Source organism: Halichoeres trimaculatus, unplaced genomic scaffold (genome assembly GCF_033239565.1).
Source record: "Halichoeres trimaculatus isolate MK-OKI-2021-1 unplaced genomic scaffold, fHalTri1.1 fHalTri1_scaffold_20, whole genome shotgun sequence".
Taxonomy (NCBI): Eukaryota; Metazoa; Chordata; class Actinopteri; order Labriformes; family Labridae; genus Halichoeres; species Halichoeres trimaculatus.
The window spans coordinates 21,441,852-21,463,760 of NW_027437198.1; the positions used below are offsets into that span (position 1 = coordinate 21,441,852).

The 21,909-nt window shown below is 45.2% G+C and overlaps 5 protein-coding genes across 7 annotated transcripts; 3 read left to right on the forward strand and 2 right to left on the reverse strand.

Annotated features, from left to right (window-relative positions):
* The first annotated feature begins 462 nt into the window (after positions 1 to 462).
* fbxw9 (F-box and WD repeat domain containing 9) lies at positions 463 to 5,506 on the forward strand. The gene is made up of 8 exons (XM_074696558.1): positions 463 to 899; positions 1,119 to 1,204; positions 1,609 to 1,756; positions 2,021 to 2,750; positions 2,986 to 3,134; positions 3,319 to 3,522; positions 3,594 to 3,659; positions 3,812 to 5,506. Exons 2-8 carry the CDS (start codon positions 1,143 to 1,145, stop codon positions 3,884 to 3,886), a joined length of 1,434 nt encoding a protein of 477 aa, XP_074552659.1. The 5' UTR covers positions 463 to 899; positions 1,119 to 1,142; the 3' UTR covers positions 3,887 to 5,506.
* Positions 4,423 to 4,821, reverse strand: LOC141809503 (guanine nucleotide-binding protein G(I)/G(S)/G(O) subunit gamma-7-like). Its single transcript, XM_074696560.1, has 2 exons — positions 4,689 to 4,821; positions 4,423 to 4,561 (listed from the first exon to the last, which is right to left on the reverse strand). Exons 1-2 carry the CDS (start codon positions 4,791 to 4,793, stop codon positions 4,436 to 4,438), a joined length of 231 nt encoding a protein of 76 aa, XP_074552661.1. The 5' UTR covers positions 4,794 to 4,821; the 3' UTR covers positions 4,423 to 4,435.
* Positions 5,348 to 10,823, forward strand: dhps (deoxyhypusine synthase). The gene is made up of 10 exons (XM_074696559.1): positions 5,348 to 5,505; positions 6,501 to 6,700; positions 7,008 to 7,163; positions 7,252 to 7,373; positions 7,850 to 7,946; positions 8,065 to 8,151; positions 8,316 to 8,421; positions 8,494 to 8,597; positions 8,726 to 8,851; positions 10,020 to 10,823. Exons 2-10 carry the CDS (start codon positions 6,506 to 6,508, stop codon positions 10,113 to 10,115), a joined length of 1,089 nt encoding a protein of 362 aa, XP_074552660.1. The 5' UTR covers positions 5,348 to 5,505; positions 6,501 to 6,505; the 3' UTR covers positions 10,116 to 10,823.
* Positions 10,824 to 15,789: 4,966 nt separating this feature from the next.
* LOC141809833 (heat shock 70 kDa protein 1-like) lies at positions 15,790 to 18,805 on the reverse strand. 3 transcript variants are annotated; one of them, XM_074697034.1, is made up of 4 exons: positions 18,751 to 18,805; positions 18,428 to 18,512; positions 18,162 to 18,303; positions 15,790 to 17,882 (listed from the first exon to the last, which is right to left on the reverse strand). In XM_074697034.1, the coding sequence occupies exon 4, from the start codon at positions 17,861 to 17,863 to the stop codon at positions 15,944 to 15,946; it is 1,920 nt and encodes a 639-aa protein (XP_074553135.1). In that variant the 5' UTR covers positions 17,864 to 17,882; positions 18,162 to 18,303; positions 18,428 to 18,512; positions 18,751 to 18,805; the 3' UTR covers positions 15,790 to 15,943. The 3 variants fall into 3 exon arrangements, with proteins under 3 accessions (XP_074553135.1, XP_074553136.1, XP_074553134.1); XM_074697035.1 differs by lacking the exon at positions 18,428 to 18,512 and having other exon boundaries at positions 18,751 to 18,771; XM_074697033.1 differs by lacking the exon at positions 18,751 to 18,805 and having other exon boundaries at positions 18,162 to 18,728.
* A 298-nt stretch (positions 18,806 to 19,103) lies between these two features.
* On the forward strand, positions 19,104 to 21,425 carry LOC141809834 (heat shock 70 kDa protein 1-like). Its single transcript, XM_074697037.1, has 2 exons — positions 19,104 to 19,178; positions 19,448 to 21,425. The coding sequence occupies exon 2, from the start codon at positions 19,467 to 19,469 to the stop codon at positions 21,384 to 21,386; it is 1,920 nt and encodes a 639-aa protein (XP_074553138.1). The 5' UTR covers positions 19,104 to 19,178; positions 19,448 to 19,466; the 3' UTR covers positions 21,387 to 21,425.
* The last annotated feature ends 484 nt before the right edge of the window (positions 21,426 to 21,909 follow it).

Below are 21,909 nucleotides of genomic sequence, written 5' to 3' on the forward strand. Positions count from 1 at the left end.
ATGACTATTTTTTCTTTAATTTAGAAACTGTAAAATTTTAGACCCACACTTACTCATGGCTGCAGTTGTGCAGGATGATGTTTTGTGAGTGGTTGTTCCTGTAAATTAGAATCCCACAAAGGGAAGCTCATGCAAAAAATTTTCCTTTATATAAATTTTCCGCTCTTTAAAGTTTCACTTAGTAAAGAAAACAAAGATTCATTTGTTGGCAGTTGGTTTAGTAAAAAAATAAATAAATAAATAAAATTTATGTTCAAAACTAAGGGCAGCTTCAAAACCTCATCATTTTAAGAAAAGAGCCACTAAATGAGAATTACGCATAGACTTTATAATTGTTAAATTATTAAAAAATATTCTATATCGTAAAATGTTATATTTATGATATATACTAAAAGTAAAAAAAATTTTTTTTTACAAGAACAAAGTTCTGCGCAGTTTGATTACGACATCATTTGACGTCATCTTGCTGCCCGGAATCAGCTGGCAGACGGCGGTTTGTAGTTCAGTTTGTAGTCCTGCATAGAGGTTTCCTCTCTGTTTTCTGACTTCTTTTACGTATTTAATTAATTTATTCATGTATGTGTAAGTGAGGAGAGCTTAAGTGTTTATGGAGTTCCTGACCGTTTACGGTTTACGGGCTGAGCTTCAGTAACGCCTCGATGCTTTTAAAGATGCTAGGAGCTAAACGGAACCAGGTTCACTGAAATATGAGTTTGAATATTAAATCCATTTAACTGACATCTGATGGGAGGACGGAGAATCTCTGTGAACCGAAAAGAAGCAGGGCCATATTTTACGGACTGCTTCAACCTGAGCTAACATCGGCTAATACTGGCTAACTTCGGCTATCACCGGCTAACTTCGGCTACAACCGTAAATTTGAACCCTGTAAATAGAGGGTATGAAAGTTTGATCTTTCTGTGTTTTTAACATTGGTGTAAATCGAAAAAAAAATCCCTTAATTATCTGATTTGTTTAAATTTATGTATTTAATAGATGCATGTATGTCTCTTTAAGCTAATGTTCACTCTGACTTTGATCTAATATTTTAGGTAAATTCCTATTAATGAAAGTAATAGATGGGTTGAGCTGATGTGGGTTTTCTTTCTGACTTTGAGGTCTTGTGCTGAGAGGAGGTGAAGATGGAACCGTGTGAGCCTGAGGCACACTTTGACCAGGGGAAACCCACACCTGACCTGCCCAGGTGAGATTGCTGCTTCCCAAGTTACCTGGCTGTTTGTGTGTTCACATGTGGTAGACTGTACATCATCACAGATATATAGTTAAGCCTGAAATGCTTCACATCAGATGCTGAGTGAAGTTTTTGGTTCTTGATTTAAAACGCCATTCAGTTCGTGTAAACCAAATGTTCCAAGAAATTGACCAGCCTCACTGTTAAGGAAGCTGCCATCTTTGTTGTTTCTAAGAAGGCAGATGCAGTGGGCACATATTCTGATGATGTCACAGTGGGTGGAGCTATGTTACTCTCACTTTCAGCTTTTAATCTGTGTCAGTGAGAGTCCTGATATCTGAGTGATCCTTCTGATTGGTGTGTTTGAAATGTTTATCCTGCTTTAGCATGTGTCTTTGTCATCCCCTGTCCTCCAGTCTGTGTACGCCTGGTCCCCCGCCTTCAGCACACCCGAGCCCCTCACCTGTTGAAGCTGCTGGTGGTTTGCTGTCTTTACCATGGGAGATGTTAACCAACATCGCCTCGCACCTCCCAGCTCAGTGTGTCCTTGATGTGCTGCCAAAGGTGAGGTCCAGAGGATTTTTAGCAGTCCTTATTTGAGGAGTGACAGGGTCTTTTCCTGCCGCTCTTTCTTCATCCTGTGAGTTCAGACTGTTACATGTGTGCCTCAGATTCAAACACTTTCAGGAAGTAAAAACGTAAATGTCATTTATCTCCTTCAACATTTACTGAGATATTTGGTCTCTGACTGACCGCTTCAGGCTGAGCTTAATAAACTGATAAAGTCCTGCAGGTGGAAGATCTCATACTATGTCCTGCTGTCTTTAGGTCTGCCATACTTTAGAAGATGTGGGTAAGGACAGCACAGCCTGGCAGCTGCGGGCAGGCAGACTCGTAGGATCCAGGGCTACCTTTCCTGTGGGGCCGAGGGAGGACTTTGACTGGCCGTCTGCCTGCGTGGAGATGGAGCAGCTCATTAGCTGCTGGACGGGCCAAGGGCACCTCAGAGCCAGACAGACCCAGCAGGACGAAGGGGAGAGGGAACAGATGAGGCCGCCTCAGGACGACGCTCCTGATCCACAGCAGGAGCCCGGGAATCAGGAAAACGGTGGACCGGTAGAGATGGATGAACACCTACCACCCAGAAGTTCCAGCCCGCCGCCAGCACTGGAGTGCATCCCTCTGCCTTCAGGTCACATTGCTCAGGTGAACTCTGTGCTCCTCATGGGAGGGGGAAGCGTTTTGGCCACAGGTTCCAGGGACTGGAATGTGAAGCTATGGGATCTGCAGGCTGGATGTGGAGCCACACTGCTGCACACATTAGGAGGACAAGGTGATTTTAGCACACATCGAGGCTGGGTCTGGTGTCTGGCGTGTCGGGATCATCAGCTTGCCTCAGGGGGCTTCGATAGCACAGTGAGGCTGTGGGACCTGCAGGCAGGCGGAGCAAAGAGGGGCCTAATCAGGGCGGGGGCAGCTGTCCTATGTCTGTCCTGTCAGAGCGATGTCCTGCTGGCCGGGACATTCGACAAGAGAGTCAACATGTACGACCCTAGAGGTGAGCAAGAACTAATTAACATACAGGGGGAAAGCTAGATTACTGGCATATAAACCAAATGATTTAATGTTTCAATACTTTATCTATAAAAAGGTTTATAATTTAACTGATTAATGAATAAACTGTTCCTCTGACTTTCATTTTTAGCTTTATTTTCTTCATCTTGATAGATTATAGATGCTGAACATAAACATAACAACTACTGTACTCATACAGTTTTGTGTTTTGTCCACAGCTGCTCAGCCTCTGGTGAAAAGCATCCGTATCCATGGTAACGCTGTCATGTGCCTCGCAGCAGACGATAAGTTCATCATCTCTGGTAGTAAAGACTGCACAGTGGCGGTGTATGACCGCAGGGCAGGCAAGGACTTAAAAAGGCTTCAGGTAGATGCATGAACACACACACACACACACACACACACACACACACACACACACACACACACACACACACACACACACACACACACACACACACACACACACACACATTTATCTCAGCCCTCTGTCTGTGTGCATATATCTTCTGCTGCACCTCTGCTGAAAGACTTTCGTCCTCATCTTGTAGCTGAGCTCGTACCTGCAGTCCATGAGCTACAGCGGCTGTGAAGTGTGGGCAGGAGACAACAGTGGGATGATCCACTGCTTCTCCATGCAGGCTGGGACTCTGAGACCTGTCTCCAGGTGTGATGTGGGACACGGAGCTATGATTACTGGCATCAGCAGGTCTGCTGGAAGCCTCTACACTTGTTCATCTGACCGCACTGTTAAGGTAAAGATGGAGAGATTCATACGAGTTACCTCTGACTGATGCAGAGATGTAATTAGATATTTGTTTTGTAGGTTCACATCCCCAGTTCACCTCCACGGACGTTATGCACACAGCATCATGAAGCTGGAGTCAACGGAGTGAGTGCTGGTCTCCTTTACTGCAATGATTTGATGTTTACCTGAAAATAGTATTTGAATACTTTACAACTTGATGTTTCACCTACACTGTTCTCACCTGTCTCTCTCCTCACCTGGCTTCATCCTCATCTATGTCTTTCCCCTCTTGTCAGCTGAGTGTGCAGGCAGGTGTCCTGGCTGTGGCCTCAGGGGACATGTGTGTGGAGGTGTGGAGGCCCAGAAAATGAAGAAAATGAAGAAAAACAATCACTTCCTGTGTTTGGACTTTGATACTTGGAGACGACCACCTCAAGAGGATGACTGACAATTTTGGTTCCAGTTATAGTTCTGCTTCTGGTTTTAGCACTCGGTAGCTTTTTTAACGTCTGGTGGCTTCAGCCACAGGGAAATTATTTGTGCAGAGGAGACGCTCCATCACCTCTTTGTGCAGCTCCGAAAACTCTAAGACCCGGAACACTGAACTGGATCAAAACAGAATCTATAATATTTCACAAGAAGACCGCTTCATATTATAAACATGTTTATTAACCTGGCATTATAAAAACAGTTTAAAGACATGAACAGTTTTCATCTGACATGATTACAAAGAGGTGTGTGTGTGTGTGTGTGTGTGAGTGAGTGCGTGCGTGTGTGTGTTTCCTGTGATATTAAAGCGTTTCAACACTGGACCCTCTTCTTGTGTCTTTGGCCAAACATCCTGTCCATGTTTGAAGCTTTTTCCCTGAGACACAGAGGACTGACGGTTGGTGGTGTGTTGGCCCCCTCACCCTCCAGTGTCAGAGCAGCGTGCAGGTCTTCTTGTCTTTGAACGGGTTGGAGGAGGCAGAGATGCCTGTGAGCAGAGGATCACTGCGTCTGTGCTCTTGACAATACCGAACCAGATCTGCTGCTGTCAGTGAGATCTGGGGACAGAGAAGGACTAGAAGTCAGACTCTGTGATACTTAAGAAAGTACTCTGTATGATGAAAAGAAAACAAGCCTGTTAGTTCATCAAGGTGTGTAAAGAAATAAGTAAGGGTTGTCACAGACCTTAATTCTCTCCATGCCCGCCTCCAGCTGCAGTTGATCCACCAGCTTCTGAGCCTGAACCACGCTCCCACTGCTGCTGCTACCGCTGCACATCTTTCCTGACATCAGCAAAACCTGCCAGAGACCCCTCAACACTCTGACAGTCAGGGAGCACCAGGAGGATGATGACTGGTTTCACCTGATCCAGTGGGTCTTCTCAAAGACTCTCCTGTCCTCTCTGAAGCTGTCGCTGCTTTTTATTCCCTGTCAGAGGTTCAAAGTGTCTGTGAAGTTAAAGGTCAACTGGACAGAGGTGATGGAAATGTCACAAACATCACTCAGCTCCTCTGATGAGAAGATTATGGACCTCTGTGCTTCATGTGTGCTCTCTGCCTGTTGAGATGGAAACATTGAAGAGTTGGGGCTTCAGATAGACTTGTGTCAACGTTCAACGTTTGTCAGATAAGGAGTTAACTCTTGTGCAGAGCGATTAAACCTTTCCTTATGATAATTTTTTTTATATACATTTGGAACATCTGATTACTTTAGAAAGGGACATGTATGTTCTGAATGTTCAATGAAAACGGATCACAACTTCTGGCGCACTGAATAAAAAAAAATTAATTAAAAACCACATCTTAAAGCTGTGTTCGTAGGAACACACTGTTGTCATGTTTGTCCTTCGGTTCTCTCCGTAGTAAGATCTCCCCTGCCGCAGGCGGTCTGTGCGGTGTTTACCCGTGTTCACCGGAATGTTGAGCTTTAGGAGTCTTATTATCTGTGTTTACTGACATTAACTGACGGAAAACCGGCAACAGCCTTCTCACTCTGAGCACAGGTATGTTTTAACCTCTGTCTCTAAAGATTATTCGGGATTAAAACCATGCAGCCACCTACACAGACCACAAGCTAACCAACATTAGCCTCCATGCTAACATGAACCATGTGTACACTCTCTTAAAGACGTGAAATGAAATGTTATGAATTATAATAAACACACGACATGTTTGTAGTCTGATTATAACAGTGTACGAGCACAGTAATACAGTTTTATTTTGAAAAGTTAAGGCTGGGTTGTGCTAGTTAGCCGCAGTTAGTCGCAAAGTTACATAACAGTGAGGTAACCTGAAGGAGGTAACCAGCCAGCTGACAGGTAAGCACAGTCAAACCAGCTCCAAAGTTTTAAACCAGTGTAAGCTGGGGCTGTGGTTTCAGATAAAGAGATCCTTAAAGACCGAGTTCTGGCAGAACCAGTTGATGAAGTGATGTAAAAATAAAAAAATACAATTTTCATTTTTAAAGTCAGCCAGTGTTGAAGTCACAAACTACATGAGACACAGTTGGTGATTGTTTCTTTAGCTTTTAAAGAGCCAGGGGAAGGCTCTGAACACCTCTGTTATTTTATTTGGTTATTTAATTTTGAGAAGTTTAATCTCTAAAGTCTGTAATTTCATCTGCGTGAAAATATGAGTGTAAAATTAAAGATACATATTTAAAAGTTAAGTCTGAACTTGTTTTCTTAAGCAGCAGTTTAAACCTGCAGTAACCACACACACAGTTTCCTTCCAGCTTAAATTAAAATAGATAAACAGACTCAGACAGGTCAGACAGGTGTGTAACACACCTAGAATTGGGCGACGAATCGAAAAATAATCGAAACGACGACAAGAGCTTTCAGGTGAAGTAAATCTGCCATGTTGATTATTTCAGTTATTTCCCCTTTATTTTCTCTCTAAATTTGATTTCTTTACCTACAAAACATTTCCATTCTTGCTGATGTGTATTGCTTCAATAAATAACTCTCAAATTTTCATGCTGCTTTCTGTCTTTCAGGAAAAATGGCAGACAAAGCACCACCTGTGGCCACGGAGGCAGTTCTGAAGCGTAGCTGCAAACTCCCCGACGACACCCCGGTGATCAAAGGCTACGACTTCAACCAAGGTGTTGACCTCAAGGCTCTCCTGAAGACCTACCTGACTACAGGTTTCCAAGCTAGCAGGCTGGGTTTAGCCATCCAGGAGATCAACAACATGGTGAGGGGACGGGCTCTGTACGGTCAGACGACCTATAAGACACACCTGGTTCACCTTCATCCTCTCATCTCTGTAGCACAGTTTTTATTTATTCACAGCCTGAATGAAAATAGCCAGATGTGAACCATGGGTGTGTGTCAAAGGTGCTCTCAGGTACTTAAACCTACCTTAACTGCTGTTATAGCAGTGGATTTCTATATCCTGTGGTTGACCTGTCAAAAACCCCAATTGTACAGTAATATGATCGTCTTGCTTAGACCATATCTGTTTGTGATCATTTGTCTTCGTTGAAAATGTCCGCCCACAGATCGAGAAGCGTCTGGAGCCACAGGTAGCAGGGGATGAGGATTACATCGACGGGGTGGAGACAAAGCTGGGCTGCACCATTTTCCTGGGATACACCTCCAACCTCATCAGCTCGGGGGTCAGAGAGAGCATCTGCTACCTGGCACAGCACAAAATGGTACATGCATGACCTCATCACAGTGACAGGGGTTACAGTTAGGGGGCGGGGCCTGGTGTTAGTGACCGTCTCTGCTCTTCTGTGTCAGGTGGACGTGCTAGTGACCACTGCAGGTGGCATCGAGGAAGACATTATCAAGTGTCTTGCGAGTGCGTACCTGGGAGACTTTAACATGCCGGGTAAAGAGCTTCGTCAGAGAGGCATCAACAGGTGAGTGTCTCTGATCCTCAGAGGGAATCTGAGAGATGGAAAAATCTATACCACTGCTGCATCATCTATTACCCTATGATTAGCATTAGCCTTTAAGGACTACACTCCGTTTGCTTTGACCACAGGTGGCGCTAACACCCACAAATGGAGGGATCTCTTAGGCTGATAAGACTAAAAAGATAAATGTTTGATGAGTGGAGGAAGGATTAGAATGGCCCTAAGCTTGTTCATTCAGAGATTTTAATCAGTTAGTGTGTGTATCACCCAGCATGAACCAGGATCAGGATCGTCCAGATAACTGGATCAAATATGTCTGAACCCTTCTAAAAAGATTAAACACAAACTGGGAGACTACCTGATCTAATCTGATGTATTTTATCTGGACAGATTACAGCTTTTCTATCTGTGTGTGTGTGTTTGAGTGTGTGAGAGAGAGAAACCCCCTGACCTGTCTTTTTTGTCTCTTGTTAATGCAGAATTGGAAATATTTTGGTACCAAATGATAACTACTGTAAATTCGAGGACTGGTTGATGCCGATCCTGGACCAGATGGTTTTGGAGCAGAACACAGAGGTGTGTGTGTGCGTGCGTGCGTGCGTGCAGAGTACAGCCTGTGTTATGCTGATTAATTTGTATTGTGTCATTGGTGTGACATTTGGTTAAATGATTCTTTGAACTTCACTGACTTCAGGGTGTGCGTTGGACTCCATCTAAAATGATTCATCGTCTGGGGAAGGAGATCAACAACCCTGAATCAGTGTATTACTGGGCCTACAAGGTGAGACAGGCTGTGTGTGAAATCACACCATCGTATGAACAGTTGGGTAAACACAGTTGTACAGGTAGAATTACTGTTGCATGCTCAGATAAAGTGATAAAAATGATCATGAACTCTCAGTGAAAGATCCTTTGCCTGTCCTTTAACGTTCGTCTGTGTTTCAGAACGATATCCCCGTGTTCAGCCCGGCTCTTACTGACGGCTCGATTGGAGACATGATCTACTTCCACTCGTACAGGAACCCCGGCCTGGTGCTGGACATCGTGGAAGGTAACTGAAGCGTGATCACAGAGCCGTTATTGTTAGTGGCTGTTACAGAGAGTGAGGATGTTCTTCTGTCAGACATTCGCAGGATTAACGGTCTTGCTGTGTTTGCCAAGAGGACAGGGATGATCATCCTGGGGGGAGGAGTGGTGAAACATCACATCTGCAATGCCAACCTGATGGTAACTTATGTTGATTTTTAATTATAATGACTTTTTATTTGTGATCATATGAGAGCTAATAAGGTTTAAACAGAAACTACCAACACTTCCACGCTGTCTCAAGTCATGCAATTTTCTATCTCTTGTAGAGAAACGGCGCAGACTATGCAGTGTTCGTGAACACAGGGAACGAGTTTGATGGCTCAGACTCTGGAGCAAGACCTGACGAGGCTGTGTCCTGGGGAAAAATCAAACCAGACGCTACACCTGTAAAGGTAAGAATTAGCCTGAAATCAAGAGACAGCCTCAGCATCCGGTGCTTTCTCACAAATGACCTCTACAAATCCTGGGTCAGCTTTTATGCTGGACTCTTTGCCAAGTTCCTATCTGCTGTGATTCCTGGTGACATGGGATCAGTTTGTCCCTGGAGTTACTGTTAACAAAAGTTGATAATGGTCGTCAGGGAGTTTTGAATTGAATAAATACTATAGAAAAAGAAGTCATTTAAGCCTCTGCAGATGATCCACGTCTGGTCTTTAACCAGCCCAAAACAGCACACGTCACCCTGCTGTTAATCTCCATTCACTTACTTCCAGTAGCAGCTCGAATCAAATACAAAGCTCTTCTTCTGCCTTACGAAGCATTGTCAAGAACGGCTCCTGTCTACCTGGGGTCCCTTATCCAGGTCTAAACTCCTTCTCGCCCACTACACTCTGCTTGTGAAAGACGCCTGGTGCTCCCAGCCCAGCGTGGCTCCAAATCTCTAGCCAGACTCTTCTCCTCTGTTGTTCCCAAACAGTGGAATGAATTACCTAACTCTATACGATCAACAGAGTCCCTTTCTACTTTAAGAGATGTCTGAACACTCATCTGTTCAGGGAACACTTAAGCACTTAATATGACCCTTCTCCTCTTTGTCCTCAGGGGCTGATTACTGAATGTTGTTGAAGTATATTGTTGTAGCAGTTGATTAGTTGGTTAGATTATTCTACATTATTAAAAAAAAGTCCTGCACTTAATGGCAGCACCTGCAGCCAAATGACTCATAGCACTTTTGTCACACTAACTTGGTTTTCCTTCTGTCTAATTTCTTGCTTGAGTTGTACGTCGCTTTGGATAAAAGCGTCTGCTAAGAACCAGTTGTGAAATGATGAACAAGAAATGGAGAGAAACTTTTGAAGTGAAAGTGAAGAAGAAGAAAAAATTTAATGTTTTTTTTAGATGTTTGTAACTTCAGAGTTGAGTTCTGTGTTTGTGGTGTGTTAGACGAGCTGTACTTCTTGTTATGGCCTCCAGGGGGCAGTGTCTGCACAGTGTTTCTGGTTGCAGTGAGGCCTTAAAGCAGCTGAAACTAACAACAGGAGTTTAGTGGTGTGTTGGTGTTTGCACGCATGTGTGTGTGTGGCTTCACAGGTCAGTGATTTCCTCTTTCCTGTGTTCCAGGTGTACGCAGATGCCTCCTTGGTGTTTCCTCTGATCGTCGCAGAGACGTTTGCTCGTCAAACTGACAAGCTGAGCGCCATAAAGAAGAAGGATTAGAGGTTCCAGCCTCGATGCAAGAATGGCGAGGAGCTTCTTCCAGCGGCGGCGGCATCTTTCCGAGGATGACTTTGGGTTGATGTTGGTGATGATGACTCTTTCTTTAACAGGCAGCAACACGCCAAAGCTGCTTCTGAAAACCTGATGAACTTTTTAAGTGGTGACAGTTTCTTCACACTTCTTCAAACATGCCATCGTACACACACTGCATACACACCACTGCCCTTGAATGAGGCCCCGCCCCCTCACCAACCTGTCAGCCCACACCTCACTTGTGAGACGGCACGCTGAACCCTGCAGACAGGCTGTACCTGTGTCAGCTGTGTTCGTGCACATGTGTGTGTGTGCTATCCTGCAACATTTTTTATCTCAGCAGGGTTTCGCTCTGCTCAGCTGTGTGTGTGGTGTTACCTGTTACAGGTGAGGAATGTGAGGAGATGGAATGTTTACTGGACAGACAAATGTGAGGCTGCAGTTGAATGAGGTTTGAGTTGTCTGTGATGAAAAGAGGGGACTTGGGTTTTAAGATTTTTATTTATTTTTTTTTATTTCCCATGAATGTAAATCTCTTCACCTTCCTGGAGAGATGAACAGACTTTTTTCTAAAACTCTGGAGTGTGTTTTGTCCGCTGCTGTTCTCTGAACCTGGATGCTCTCCTGCTCAGTGCTCCTTAAACATCAGACGTAATAAAAGTCTAATAAACTTAACTTTAAGCCTACATTCAGCTTGTCCAGATGATCCCAGTCAAACATGATGCACAGTTCACTTCCTGCTTCTGTTAGGCTTTAAAGAGACAGGCCTGGTCCTGTAACGTGTCACCCTTCCTTCATGAATAAAGTCAAATTTCTGCTCGGAGTCATCATTGTGTCTTCTGTGTAATGGGGCTGCTTCTCTGGCCTCAAAATCTAACACACCCCAATCACTGCTGCCCATTCTGTATGCACATTCCCTGTAACATTCACTGACCGTGGGAACTTTGTGCTTTAGATACATCCATCCTGAACTTCTGCCCCTCAGAGAGTTTAAAGAGTCAGACTCTCCATCCATGGATGTGACCTCTTCTTTTTAAAAGCATGGACACACACACAGGAGTAAGCTGGGTGCAAACTATCATTCAGTTTATCATTTCCTGTTGACTGAGCTACAATGTGTGTGTGTACCCTGTGTGTGTAAACACTGATCCTGTTACGTTTTACCTGCTCTTTATCTACAGCGCTGTTTAACTGTTATGTTGCCATGGGAACTCCCTCATAAGTTCCTATTGGCCCGCCTGGAGAGGAAGCAGCAGGTGAGGTGAGCGTGTGGGAGTGAAAACAGCCGTTGAGAGAGAGAAGGGCGGTAGAGACAAAAACAAACATTGAGGTATAAAGATAAAAACAATAAATCCTCAGACACATCAAGTGACTCCTCTTCATCAGAGCTAAAGACAGCATGAGAAAACCTGAGTATACACTAAAACTACACTAAAACTACACTAAAACTTACCCATAGTACGACAGAAATAGTGTGACACGGTGTAATACAGTAGCTGTGTGATGCAGTGAAAGTGTGACACAGTGAAACTGACACTGTGACAGTGTTATGCAGTCGTACTGTGAAACAATGACAGTGATACATTAACATTGTTATTACCAAACAGTAACAGTGTGACACAGTAACATTGTGAATGTATTTTGAATAAACTTGAAATGCTGTTTGTTGTGTGACTACATCAAATGAGACCAGTCCCCTGTTCCTGCTGAACTGAGCCAGCGGATTTCACACACTGAATATCAGCACAGCAGGCACAGGAGGCAGACCCAGTGTTTGTGTGAGTATGAATCTGTGTGTGTCAGTTGTGTCTCAGGTGTGTATCCGTTGTTGTCTCATCTTCAGTCTGCAGGTTGTGACCTCATGGCAGCAGAACTTAACCACTGTGAACATGGCCGACTCTCTGTTCACATGGGCTGAGTCCTGCTGCCCTATGGCCAGGTGGGAGTAGTGCGTGTGTGTGTATGTGTGTTAGGATGTAGCTTTTCTTCATGTCAGCCATTGGAAATCCCTGGCAATGTGATTCAGTTCTATAGTTTTAAAAATCACTCCACCAGGAATTCCCCTGGTCAACAGAGAGAGACGGATCACCTGCTGGCCATCATCATCATCGTTGTCATCACTGTCATCATTAGTAAGAATTCAGTCTAGCCTAGCTCTGGCTAACATCCGTTTTGTCTGAGTCTTTCAAGCACTCTGGAAGGGGACAGACAGAGACAGAGGGACAGACAGGGCCCGGCCACCTGCTGCAGAGCTGCTGGTTCTCTTCTTCTATGGTGGTCCAGATTCAGGGCCTGAACGATGACAGGATTGTTTAGGCCTGACTTTAACACCTCTGGTACTTTCTGAAACCGTGAACCAGTTCAGCCTACATCTGACTGCAACTCAAAGAGACTGACAGAAGGACACACAGGGGGACAGACAGATGGACACATGATGAGAGCTACACATGAACACATGAAGCAAGAGGTCTGTCTGCTTACAGACTACAGAGACAGAAGCAGGAAGACACTCAGACAGGAGAGACGATCCCAAATCAAACACACCCACAGTCAGCACGTCCCATTCTTAGGAACTTACACATCTCACCTTTGAGCCAGTCCACAGACCAGACCAGGACTAATCCCAGTGTTACAGCCCACAGCAAGAAGCAGACCTGAAACCGGACCAGGACTTATTCCAGTGTTAAAGTCCATAACAGGCAGCAGCCCTGAGACCAGACCAGGACTTATTCCAGTGTTACAGTCCACAGCAAGCAGCAGGTCTTCACTACAGTCTGCCCCCCCAGTCCCTCCTGCCTGTCTGTCCCCGTGCAGGCAGTGCAGTGAGTGTGCCTGGGAGTGAGACAGGGTGAGGAGTAGACAGAGTGGGCGGAGAAAGGAGAGCAGGGGATTCCTTCATGACGCTGTGAGAGAGAGGAGCCCTCTGGGACTTCAGGTAACACCTGGTATGAGTCAGCGCCGTACAAACGAGGATTCATTGACTAATTTTAATGATTCAACTTCACATTAAAACAAACAAACAAACAAAAAGGAAATGAACCTTTTTGTTATCTTCAGGTGCATGCAGAAACTTCATTCCCTCTGACCCTCTTCCACACCTGTCCAGGTTATCACCTGTCCTCTATCTATCCGTTAAACATTATCACATGCATAAAAACACACAGACATGGTTAAAAATGTGTGTGTGTTGCTAAGGACGCTGGGCCGAGTGACCTCAGCTGGTGAGTCAGCCGACTGTAATCTAAACCGCTGACACAAAAAAAACCTTTGGTTGTCATGGTAATCCAGTTACACAACCCGTTAAGGTCACATACTGTGAAGAAAATCTCATGCATCCCATAATCTCTGAATGGCTGAGCTATGGTCCTGTTTAAACAGACTGTTCATCCTCTTGATAGCTGATTTTACACCTGCTCCAGCCTGACCCAGACTGCTCAGCTGAAGCATCCAACAACAATTCTCATCTGCCTCCAGAAACTTGTGTTGACACAGCTTCTGATGATGAGGGCTTTCTGATGTTCTTCATCCTTCCTCAAGATAATGAATGAAGTGTCACCCTCTTAAGTCTACCACCCTGCTGAGTAAGGGTGAGGGTTTACAGTCCAGTTAACTACATCCTGTCAGTCATGCCTGTAACTCTGAGTCTGAACAGTAAATCTCACACAAAGACTCCTCTCTGCCTTCCTTCAGTGGTATGAAGCTGAAACCCAAACTGGTTTTCCTGTGATTTTCCTCTGATTAATGGTTTCCTTATGTAACAGCTGACACGACAGAAAGATCTCAGATTAACAACCATGGGAGCCGGGCTGTCAGTGCACTGGGTCGTGTTCCTCCTGCTGCTGCTCTCCATACAAACTGTTTCCCTACATGATTGCTCGATTCTACTCGGACTACAGACAGAAATCATCTTCATCAGACCATCATGATTAACAGACGAAATATCAGATCTGTTTCAAATGTTGTCCCTGACCCTAAAAGCCAGAATCAGGTCAAGCAGACCCGTTAGATACCAATCATCTAGAGTCAGACCAGAACCATTTTGAGCTCCCCTCTCTTGCTTTCTCTCTTTCACTCTCTCTTTCTCTCGCTCCCTCCTCCCTGTGGTTTTTACATGTTGTCAGTTGCCATGGAGACATAATACACAAACAATGTGGTGGCAGACAGGAAGTGCTGCTGAACCACGATGGCGTCACTGAGGCTGCCCCTCCTCCCCCCATCTTCACATGCTGTTACCGTCAGCTCCTCTACAGAGACCACAGAGCTCACTCTCTGTTCTCTCACTATTAGCGTGGCTTTTTCTGGTCTGTGTGTGTGAGAGTGTGTGTAGACGAGTGAGTATGTGTGTGTGTGTAGCTTATTTTGCTGAAAAAGCTGTTTGATTTCTTAAGTTGAAAAAGTTTGACTTGTGCAGGGCGTTCACTTTCCAGAAGCTGCTCCTCTGTTTGATAACTGGGTCAAGAATGTTTGTGTGTGTGTTTGTGTGTGTAAGAGAAAGATAGAGATATAAGAGAATGTGTGTGGTCCTCTTGCAGACTCGGATTTCAGGCATCTCCACCCCACACTCCTCCTACATGTCTCCTACTTTTTCCTACCTGTCTTCTACCTGTCTCTCACCTCTCTTTTTCTCTTTTTTTCTGAGCAGAACTCTCATCCAGCTTTCTCTTACTTCCTCTCAGTGTTACTGTCCTTATTTGGCTCTCCTTTGGCTGTGTGTTGGCCTATGTGTGTGTATGTGTGTGTCTGTCTGTCTGCTTCCTCCTGACTGTGAGTCACTGCTCGTCTGACTCACGAGCAGTAACACAAACACTGGGTTGTCATGGGTACGTTCCTGCTGGCAGGCAGGCAGGGACCGGTGTGCAGGACACTGCTGAAGAGGGAAACTGAAAGAAACTGATAAGGAGAGCGGGCAGAGAGACCGAGAGGAAGAGAGAAGTCACTTCTTTTCTTGTAGAGTTGAGGAAAGCCTCTTTGCCATTGCTGAGCAGAGCCTCTGAGAAGTCTGATGGTTTAACTCTCTTCCCAGCCCTGCACTTAGCGATGCTAACTTTTGACTACTTTTGGTCTCCCAAGTTATTCCATCTTTCCAAACTAGGTGACATGAAAAAATGAAAAATATCAAAGTTCATCATGTCTCCTGGAGCAGCCTACTTTATTCACATGGTCTTCAGTTATTGTGAATTGAAATGATATCTGCAGAACTTTTTCAACTAACTTTCATAGTTTTCTTCCCCAACATTCCTGGTATGTTACACCAAACCAAAACAACAGAGCTAGCCTTACCTTCAAACCATCAGGTACACATCAGTCTTCAGCTGCAATAAGCAATGATCAAATGACCATCCATGCATTTAATGCACTGTCAGGATTAGAAAAAAGACTGCTGACATCAGTGAAGTTTAGTAGTGACATCTAGTGACCAATCTATGTACTGCAATCTATTGTTGCAAAGCTTTTGTTGTCACTTGCACTTCCACTTTTTGGTACTCTGGTTTCTCACATTTTGTTCATATGATTGAGTTGAACTATGTCTAGTGACTCATTGTGCTGCTTGTACATAACTAACTCATGACTTAAGGAATAAATGCAAGTTGAATCACAAGGAGGCAGTAATGTTTATTTACAAACCATTTTTATTGCACCTTTCAGCAATGCAGTTATTATATAAACAAACACCAAGGGAACAAATTCTTAAATTTACTCATCTTTCATATTTACAACATTTTAATAGGAAAAACTTTAAATAAAATTTGTATAGAATTATCAGGTTAGATATCAGAGTCTTTTCAGAGTCCACTTTAGTCCACCTCCTCAATGGTGGGCCCCTGAGAGCCTGCTCTGGACTCCTCCCTGCAGCTATTTGTAGGCGCTCCACCCTGATACAGCTTGCTGATGATGGGGTTACACACTATCTCCAGCTCTTTCTGATGGTGTTGGTACTCCTCTTTCTCAGCCAGCTGGTTGTTCTCCAGCCAGGTGATGGTCTCATCACACTTCTGGATCACCTTCTTCTGGTCCTCCTCGTTAATCTTGCCCTTCAGGTTCTCATCCTGCACGCTGCTCTTTACGTTGAAGCAGTAGGACTCCAGGGAGTTCTTGGCAGAGATTCTCTCCCTCTGCAGGTCATCCTCAGCTTTGTATTTTTCTGCATCCTGCACCATCCTCTCAATGTCTTCTTTGCTCAGGCGCCCCTTATCGTTGGTGATGGTGATCTTGTTCTCTTTGCCCGTGCTTTTGTCCACTGCGGATACGTTCAAAATGCCGTTGGCATCCACATCAAATGTGACCTCAATCTGTGGGACCCCGCGGGGAGCCGGTGGGATTCCTGTCAGATCAAACTTGCCCAGCAGATTGTTGTCCTTGGTCATGGCTCTTTCTCCTTCAAAGACCTGGATGAGGACTCCAGGCTGATTGTCGGCAAAGGTGCTGAACACTTGGGTTTGTTTTGTGGGGATGGTGGTGTTGCGTTTGATCAGGGCTGTCATGACTCCTCCAGCTGTCTCAATACCCAGGGACAGAGGAGCCACGTCCAGCAGCAGCAGGTCCTGAACGTTCCCGGAGGTTTCACCTGAGAGGATGGCGGCCTGGACGGCAGCACCGTAAGCCACCGCCTCATCTGGGTTGATACTTTTGTTCAGCTCCCTGCCGTTGAAGAAATCCTGCAACAGTTTCTGGATCTTGGGGATTCGTGTGGAGCCTCCCACCAGAACGATGTCTTGGATCTGGGCCTTGTCCATTTTGGCATCTCTCAGCGCTTTCTCCACTGGCTCCAAGGTTCCCCTGAACAGGTCAGAGCACAGCTCTTCAAAGCGAGCCCTGGTGATGGAGGTGTAGAAGTCGATGCCCTCAAAAAGAGAATCGATCTCGATGCTGGCCTGGGAGCTGGATGACAGGGTTCTCTTGGCCCTCTCACAAGCTGTGCGCAGCCTCCTCAAAGCTCTCTTGTTCTGACTGATGTCCTTCTTGTGTTTCCTCTTGAACTCCTCCACAAAGTGGTTGACCATGCGGTTGTCAAAGTCCTCTCCACCCAGGTGAGTGTCTCCAGCGGTGGATTTTACCTCAAAGATACCGTCTTCAATGGTCAGGATGGAAACATCGAAGGTGCCTCCACCCAGGTCAAAGATCAGGACGTTACGTTCTCCTGACTTGCCTTTGTCCAGACCGTAGGCGATGGCGGCTGCCGTGGGCTCGTTGATGATCCTCAGGACATTCAGTCCTGCGATGACGCCTGCGTCTTTGGTGGCCTGCCTCTGGGAGTCGTTGAAGTACGCGGGGACTGTGATGACTGCGTTGGACACATTTTGACCCAGGTAGGCCTCAGCAATCTCCTTCATCTTCACCAGGACCATGGAGGAAATCTCCTCAGGGTAGAAGGCTTTGTTCTCCCCTTTGTATTCCACCTGAATTTTGGGCTTCCCTCCATCTCCAATCACCTTGAAGGGCCAGTGCTTCATGTCAGTCTGCACCACTGGATCATCCATCTTCCTTCCAATCAGTCTCTTGGCATCAAACACTGTGTTACTGGGGTTCAGAGCCACCTGGTTCTTGGCCGCGTCCCCAATGAGCCTCTCAGAGTCTGTGAACGCCACATAGCTGGGGGTGGTCCTGTTGCCCTGGTCGTTGGCGATGATTTCTACTTTTCCATGTTGGAAAACCCCCACACAGGAGTAGGTGGTGCCCAGGTCGATGCCGATTGCTACACCTTTAGCTGAAGACATTTTCTCTTTTAATTGTCACCTGTAAATAAAAAGTTGAGTCACCGTTTAAGGAGGTAAACAGAGGTACAAACTGTCATAGCACAAATACTACAGCTACGTTTTCTATAATTAGTCTGAGTAGAAGCTGGAAGTACATTTGGGCAAATATACACCAAGTCATTGAAGATGTGCTCCACTTTAGCATCAATAGAAATAATTCCAGTTAAATGATTCCCAAGTAAAAGTTTGACATGTTTTAACAAATATTACAGTATTTACTTTAAAAGTAAGCTAGACTTCAGATGAAAAGTGTACTTACAGTTGAGAGCTGAATGTTGAGATGAGGATTGGTGTCCTTCGTCCTCTCTGGATCTCACGATGTGGTCTGATGTGTTTCTGGATCTGCCTCTGCTCTCCGACCTGCCGCTTTATATCTGTGGAAGCTGACAGTCTGGCAACTTCTGGACTTTTCACACAGCGAAAAGTCCAGTTAGCATTCGTTTTATGAAGTACATCCTGTTATGGATTTCAAAATAAAACAAATCTCGAAGAACGTATATGGTGGTCAAACAGGAATAAACATACATTCATTTTATTTTGAAAGGCAAAGACGACACAATCAGCAACATTTGATGCAGCTTTCAACGAACTCTTTCAAAACAAATGGAAGCTACTGGAAAGGAGGAGAATATCCCAGGGTGGTCGCCACTTAACCTGTCTGTCCGTTAAAACAACTTTATGTGTGTCTGCTTATGTGTTTATTTAGTAACTCTGATAAAGTATAAATGAGAGCAGTACTTTATTACGGTATTTTACCTGTTTCACGGACAATTCGGTCGCCTCATTAGAAGGTTTAGTTTAGTTTAGTTTAGTTATTTTGTTTAGAGGGATTCGTTCTCGAGACTCACCGGGACATCCTGACAACCGACTGACAGGACGAGCGGCGACCACCCTGGGGTCTTCTCCACCTTTCCAGCAGCTTCCATTTGATTGGAGAGAGTTCGTTGAAAGATAAACCAAGTGTCGTGGTTGTGTCATCTTTAACTTTCAAAATAAAACAAATGTATGTTTATTCCTGTTCGACCACCATACACGTTCCTCGAGATTTGTTTTATTTTGAAATCCACAACAGGATGTACTTCATGAGACGGTTGCTAACTGGACTTTTCGCTGTGTTAAACGTCCAGAAGTTGCCAGACTGTGAGTTTCCACAGATATAAAGCGGCAGGTCGGAGAGCAGAGGCAGATTCAGAAACACGTCAGACCACATCGTGAGATCCAGAGAGGACGAAGAACACCAATCCTCATCACAACACACAACATTAAACTCTAAACTGTAAGTATATTTTTTATCCGAAATCTAGTTCACTTTTAAAGTAAATTCTGTAACATTCATGAAAACATTCCAAACTTTTATTTGGGAATCATTTAACGGAAGTTATTTCAATTGATGCCAAAGTGGAGCACATCGTCAATGATTTAGTGTAATTTTTCCCAAATGTACTTACAGCTACTAATGATAGAAAACGTAGCTGTAGTTTTTGTGTAATGACAGTTTGTGCCTCTGTTTACCTCTTTAAACGGTGACTTTACTTCTTTTTACAGGTGACAATTGAAAGAGAAAATGTCTTCAGCTAAAGGTGTAGCAATCGGCATCGACCTGGGCACCACCTACTCCTGTGTGGGGGTTTTCCAACATGGAAAAGTAGAAATCATCGCCAACGACCAGGGCAACAGGACCACCCCCAGCTATGTGGCGTTCACAGACTCTGAGAGGCTCATTGGGGACGCGGCCAAGAACCAGGTGGCTCTGAACCCCAGTAACACAGTGTTTGATGCCAAGAGACTGATTGGAAGGAAGATGGATGATCCAGTGGTGCAGACTGACATGAAGCACTGGCCCTTCAAGGTGATTGGAGATGGAGGGAAGCCCAAAATTCAGGTGGAATACAAAGGGGAGAACAAAGCCTTCTACCCTGAGGAGATTTCCTCCATGGTCCTGGTGAAGATGAAGGAGATTGCTGAGGCCTACCTGGGTCAAAATGTGTCCAACGCAGTCATCACAGTCCCCGCCTACTTCAACGACTCCCAGAGGCAGGCCACCAAAGACGCAGGCGTCATCGCAGGACTGAATGTCCTGAGGATCATCAACGAGCCCACGGCAGCCGCCATCGCCTACGGTCTGGACAAAGGCAAGTCAGGAGAACGTAACGTCCTGATCTTTGACCTGGGTGGAGGCACCTTCGATGTTTCCATCCTGACCATTGAAGACGGTATCTTTGAGGTGAAATCCACCGCTGGAGACACTCACCTGGGTGGAGAGGACTTTGACAACCGCATGGTCAACCACTTTGTGGAAGAGTTCAAGAGGAAACACAAGAAGGACATCAGTCAGAACAAGAGAGCCTTGAGGAGGCTGCGCACAGCTTGTGAGAGGGCCAAGAGAACCCTGTCATCCAGCTCCCAGGCCAGCATCGAGATCGATTCTCTTTTTGAGGGCATGGACTTCTACACCTCCATCACCAGGGCTCGCTTTGAAGAGCTGTGCTCTGACCTGTTCAGGGGAACCTTGGAGCCAGTGGAGAAAGCTCTGAGAGATGCCAAAATGGACAAGGCCCAGATCCAAGACATCGTTCTGGTGGGAGGCTCCACACGAATCCCCAAGATCCAGAAACTGCTGCAGGATTTCTTCAACGGCAGGGAGCTGAACAAGAGTATCAACCCAGATGAGGCGGTGGCTTACGGTGCTGCCGTCCAGGCCGCCATCCTCTCAGGTGAAACCTCCGGGAACGTTCAGGACCTGCTGCTGCTGGACGTGGCTCCTCTGTCCCTGGGTATTGAGACAGCTGGAGGGGTCATGACAACCCTGATCAAACGCAACACCACCATCCCCACAAAACAAACCCAGGTGTTCAGCACCTTCGCCGACAATCAGCCTGGAGTCCTCATCCAGGTCTTTGAAGGAGAAAGAGCCATGACCAAGGACAACAATCTGCTGGGCAAGTTTGATCTGACAGGAATCCCACCGGCTCCCCGCGGGGTCCCACAGATTGAGGTCACCTTCGATGTGGATGCCAACGGCATTTTGAACGTATCTGCAGTGGACAAAAGCACAGGCAAAGAGAACAAGATCACCATCACCAACGATAAGGGGCGCCTGAGCAAAGAAGACATTGAGAGGATGGTGCAGGACGCAGAAAAATACAAAGCTGAGGATGATCTGCAGAGGGAGAGAATCTCTGCCAAGAACTCCCTGGAGTCCTACTGCTTCAACGTAAAGAGCAGCGTGCAGGATGAGAACCTGAAGGGCAAGATCAGTGAGGAGGACCAGAAGAAGGTGATTCAGAAGTGTGATGAGACCATCACCTGGCTGGAGAACAACCAGCTGGCTGAGAAAGAGGAGTACCAGCACCATCAGAAAGAGCTGGAGAAAGTGTGTAACCCCATCATCAGCAAGCTGTATCAGGGTGGAGCGCCTACAAATAGCTGCAGGGAAGAGTCCAGAGCAGGCTCTCAGGGGCCCACTATTGAGGAGGTGGACTAAAGTGGACTCTTATAAAGACTCTGATATCTAACCTGATAATTCTATACAAATGTTATTTAAAGTTTTTCCTATTTAAATGTTGTTAATTTGAAAGATGAATAATTTTGAGAATTGTTTCCTTGGTGTTTGTTTCTATAAAAACGGCATTGCTGGAAGGTGCAATAAAAATGTTTTGTAAACAAACCTTAATGCCTCTCTACGTTTCAACTTGCATTTAATCCTTAAGTCACGAGTTAGTTATGTACAAGCAGCACAATGAGTCATTAGGCATAGTTCAACTCAATCATATGAACAAATTGTGAGAAACCAGAGTACCAAAAAGTGAAAGTCACCTGACAACAAAATCTTATAAGAAAAGGAGGAGGTGGATGGAAGTGGACTTTGATAAAGACTGTGATATCTAAAATCTGATAAATCTTTTAACACGTTATTTGAGGTTTTGCCCCGTTTTAATGTTGTTAATATGAAAGATGTGTAACTTTTGAGAACTAGTTTCCTTGGTGTTTGTTTATATAACTGCATT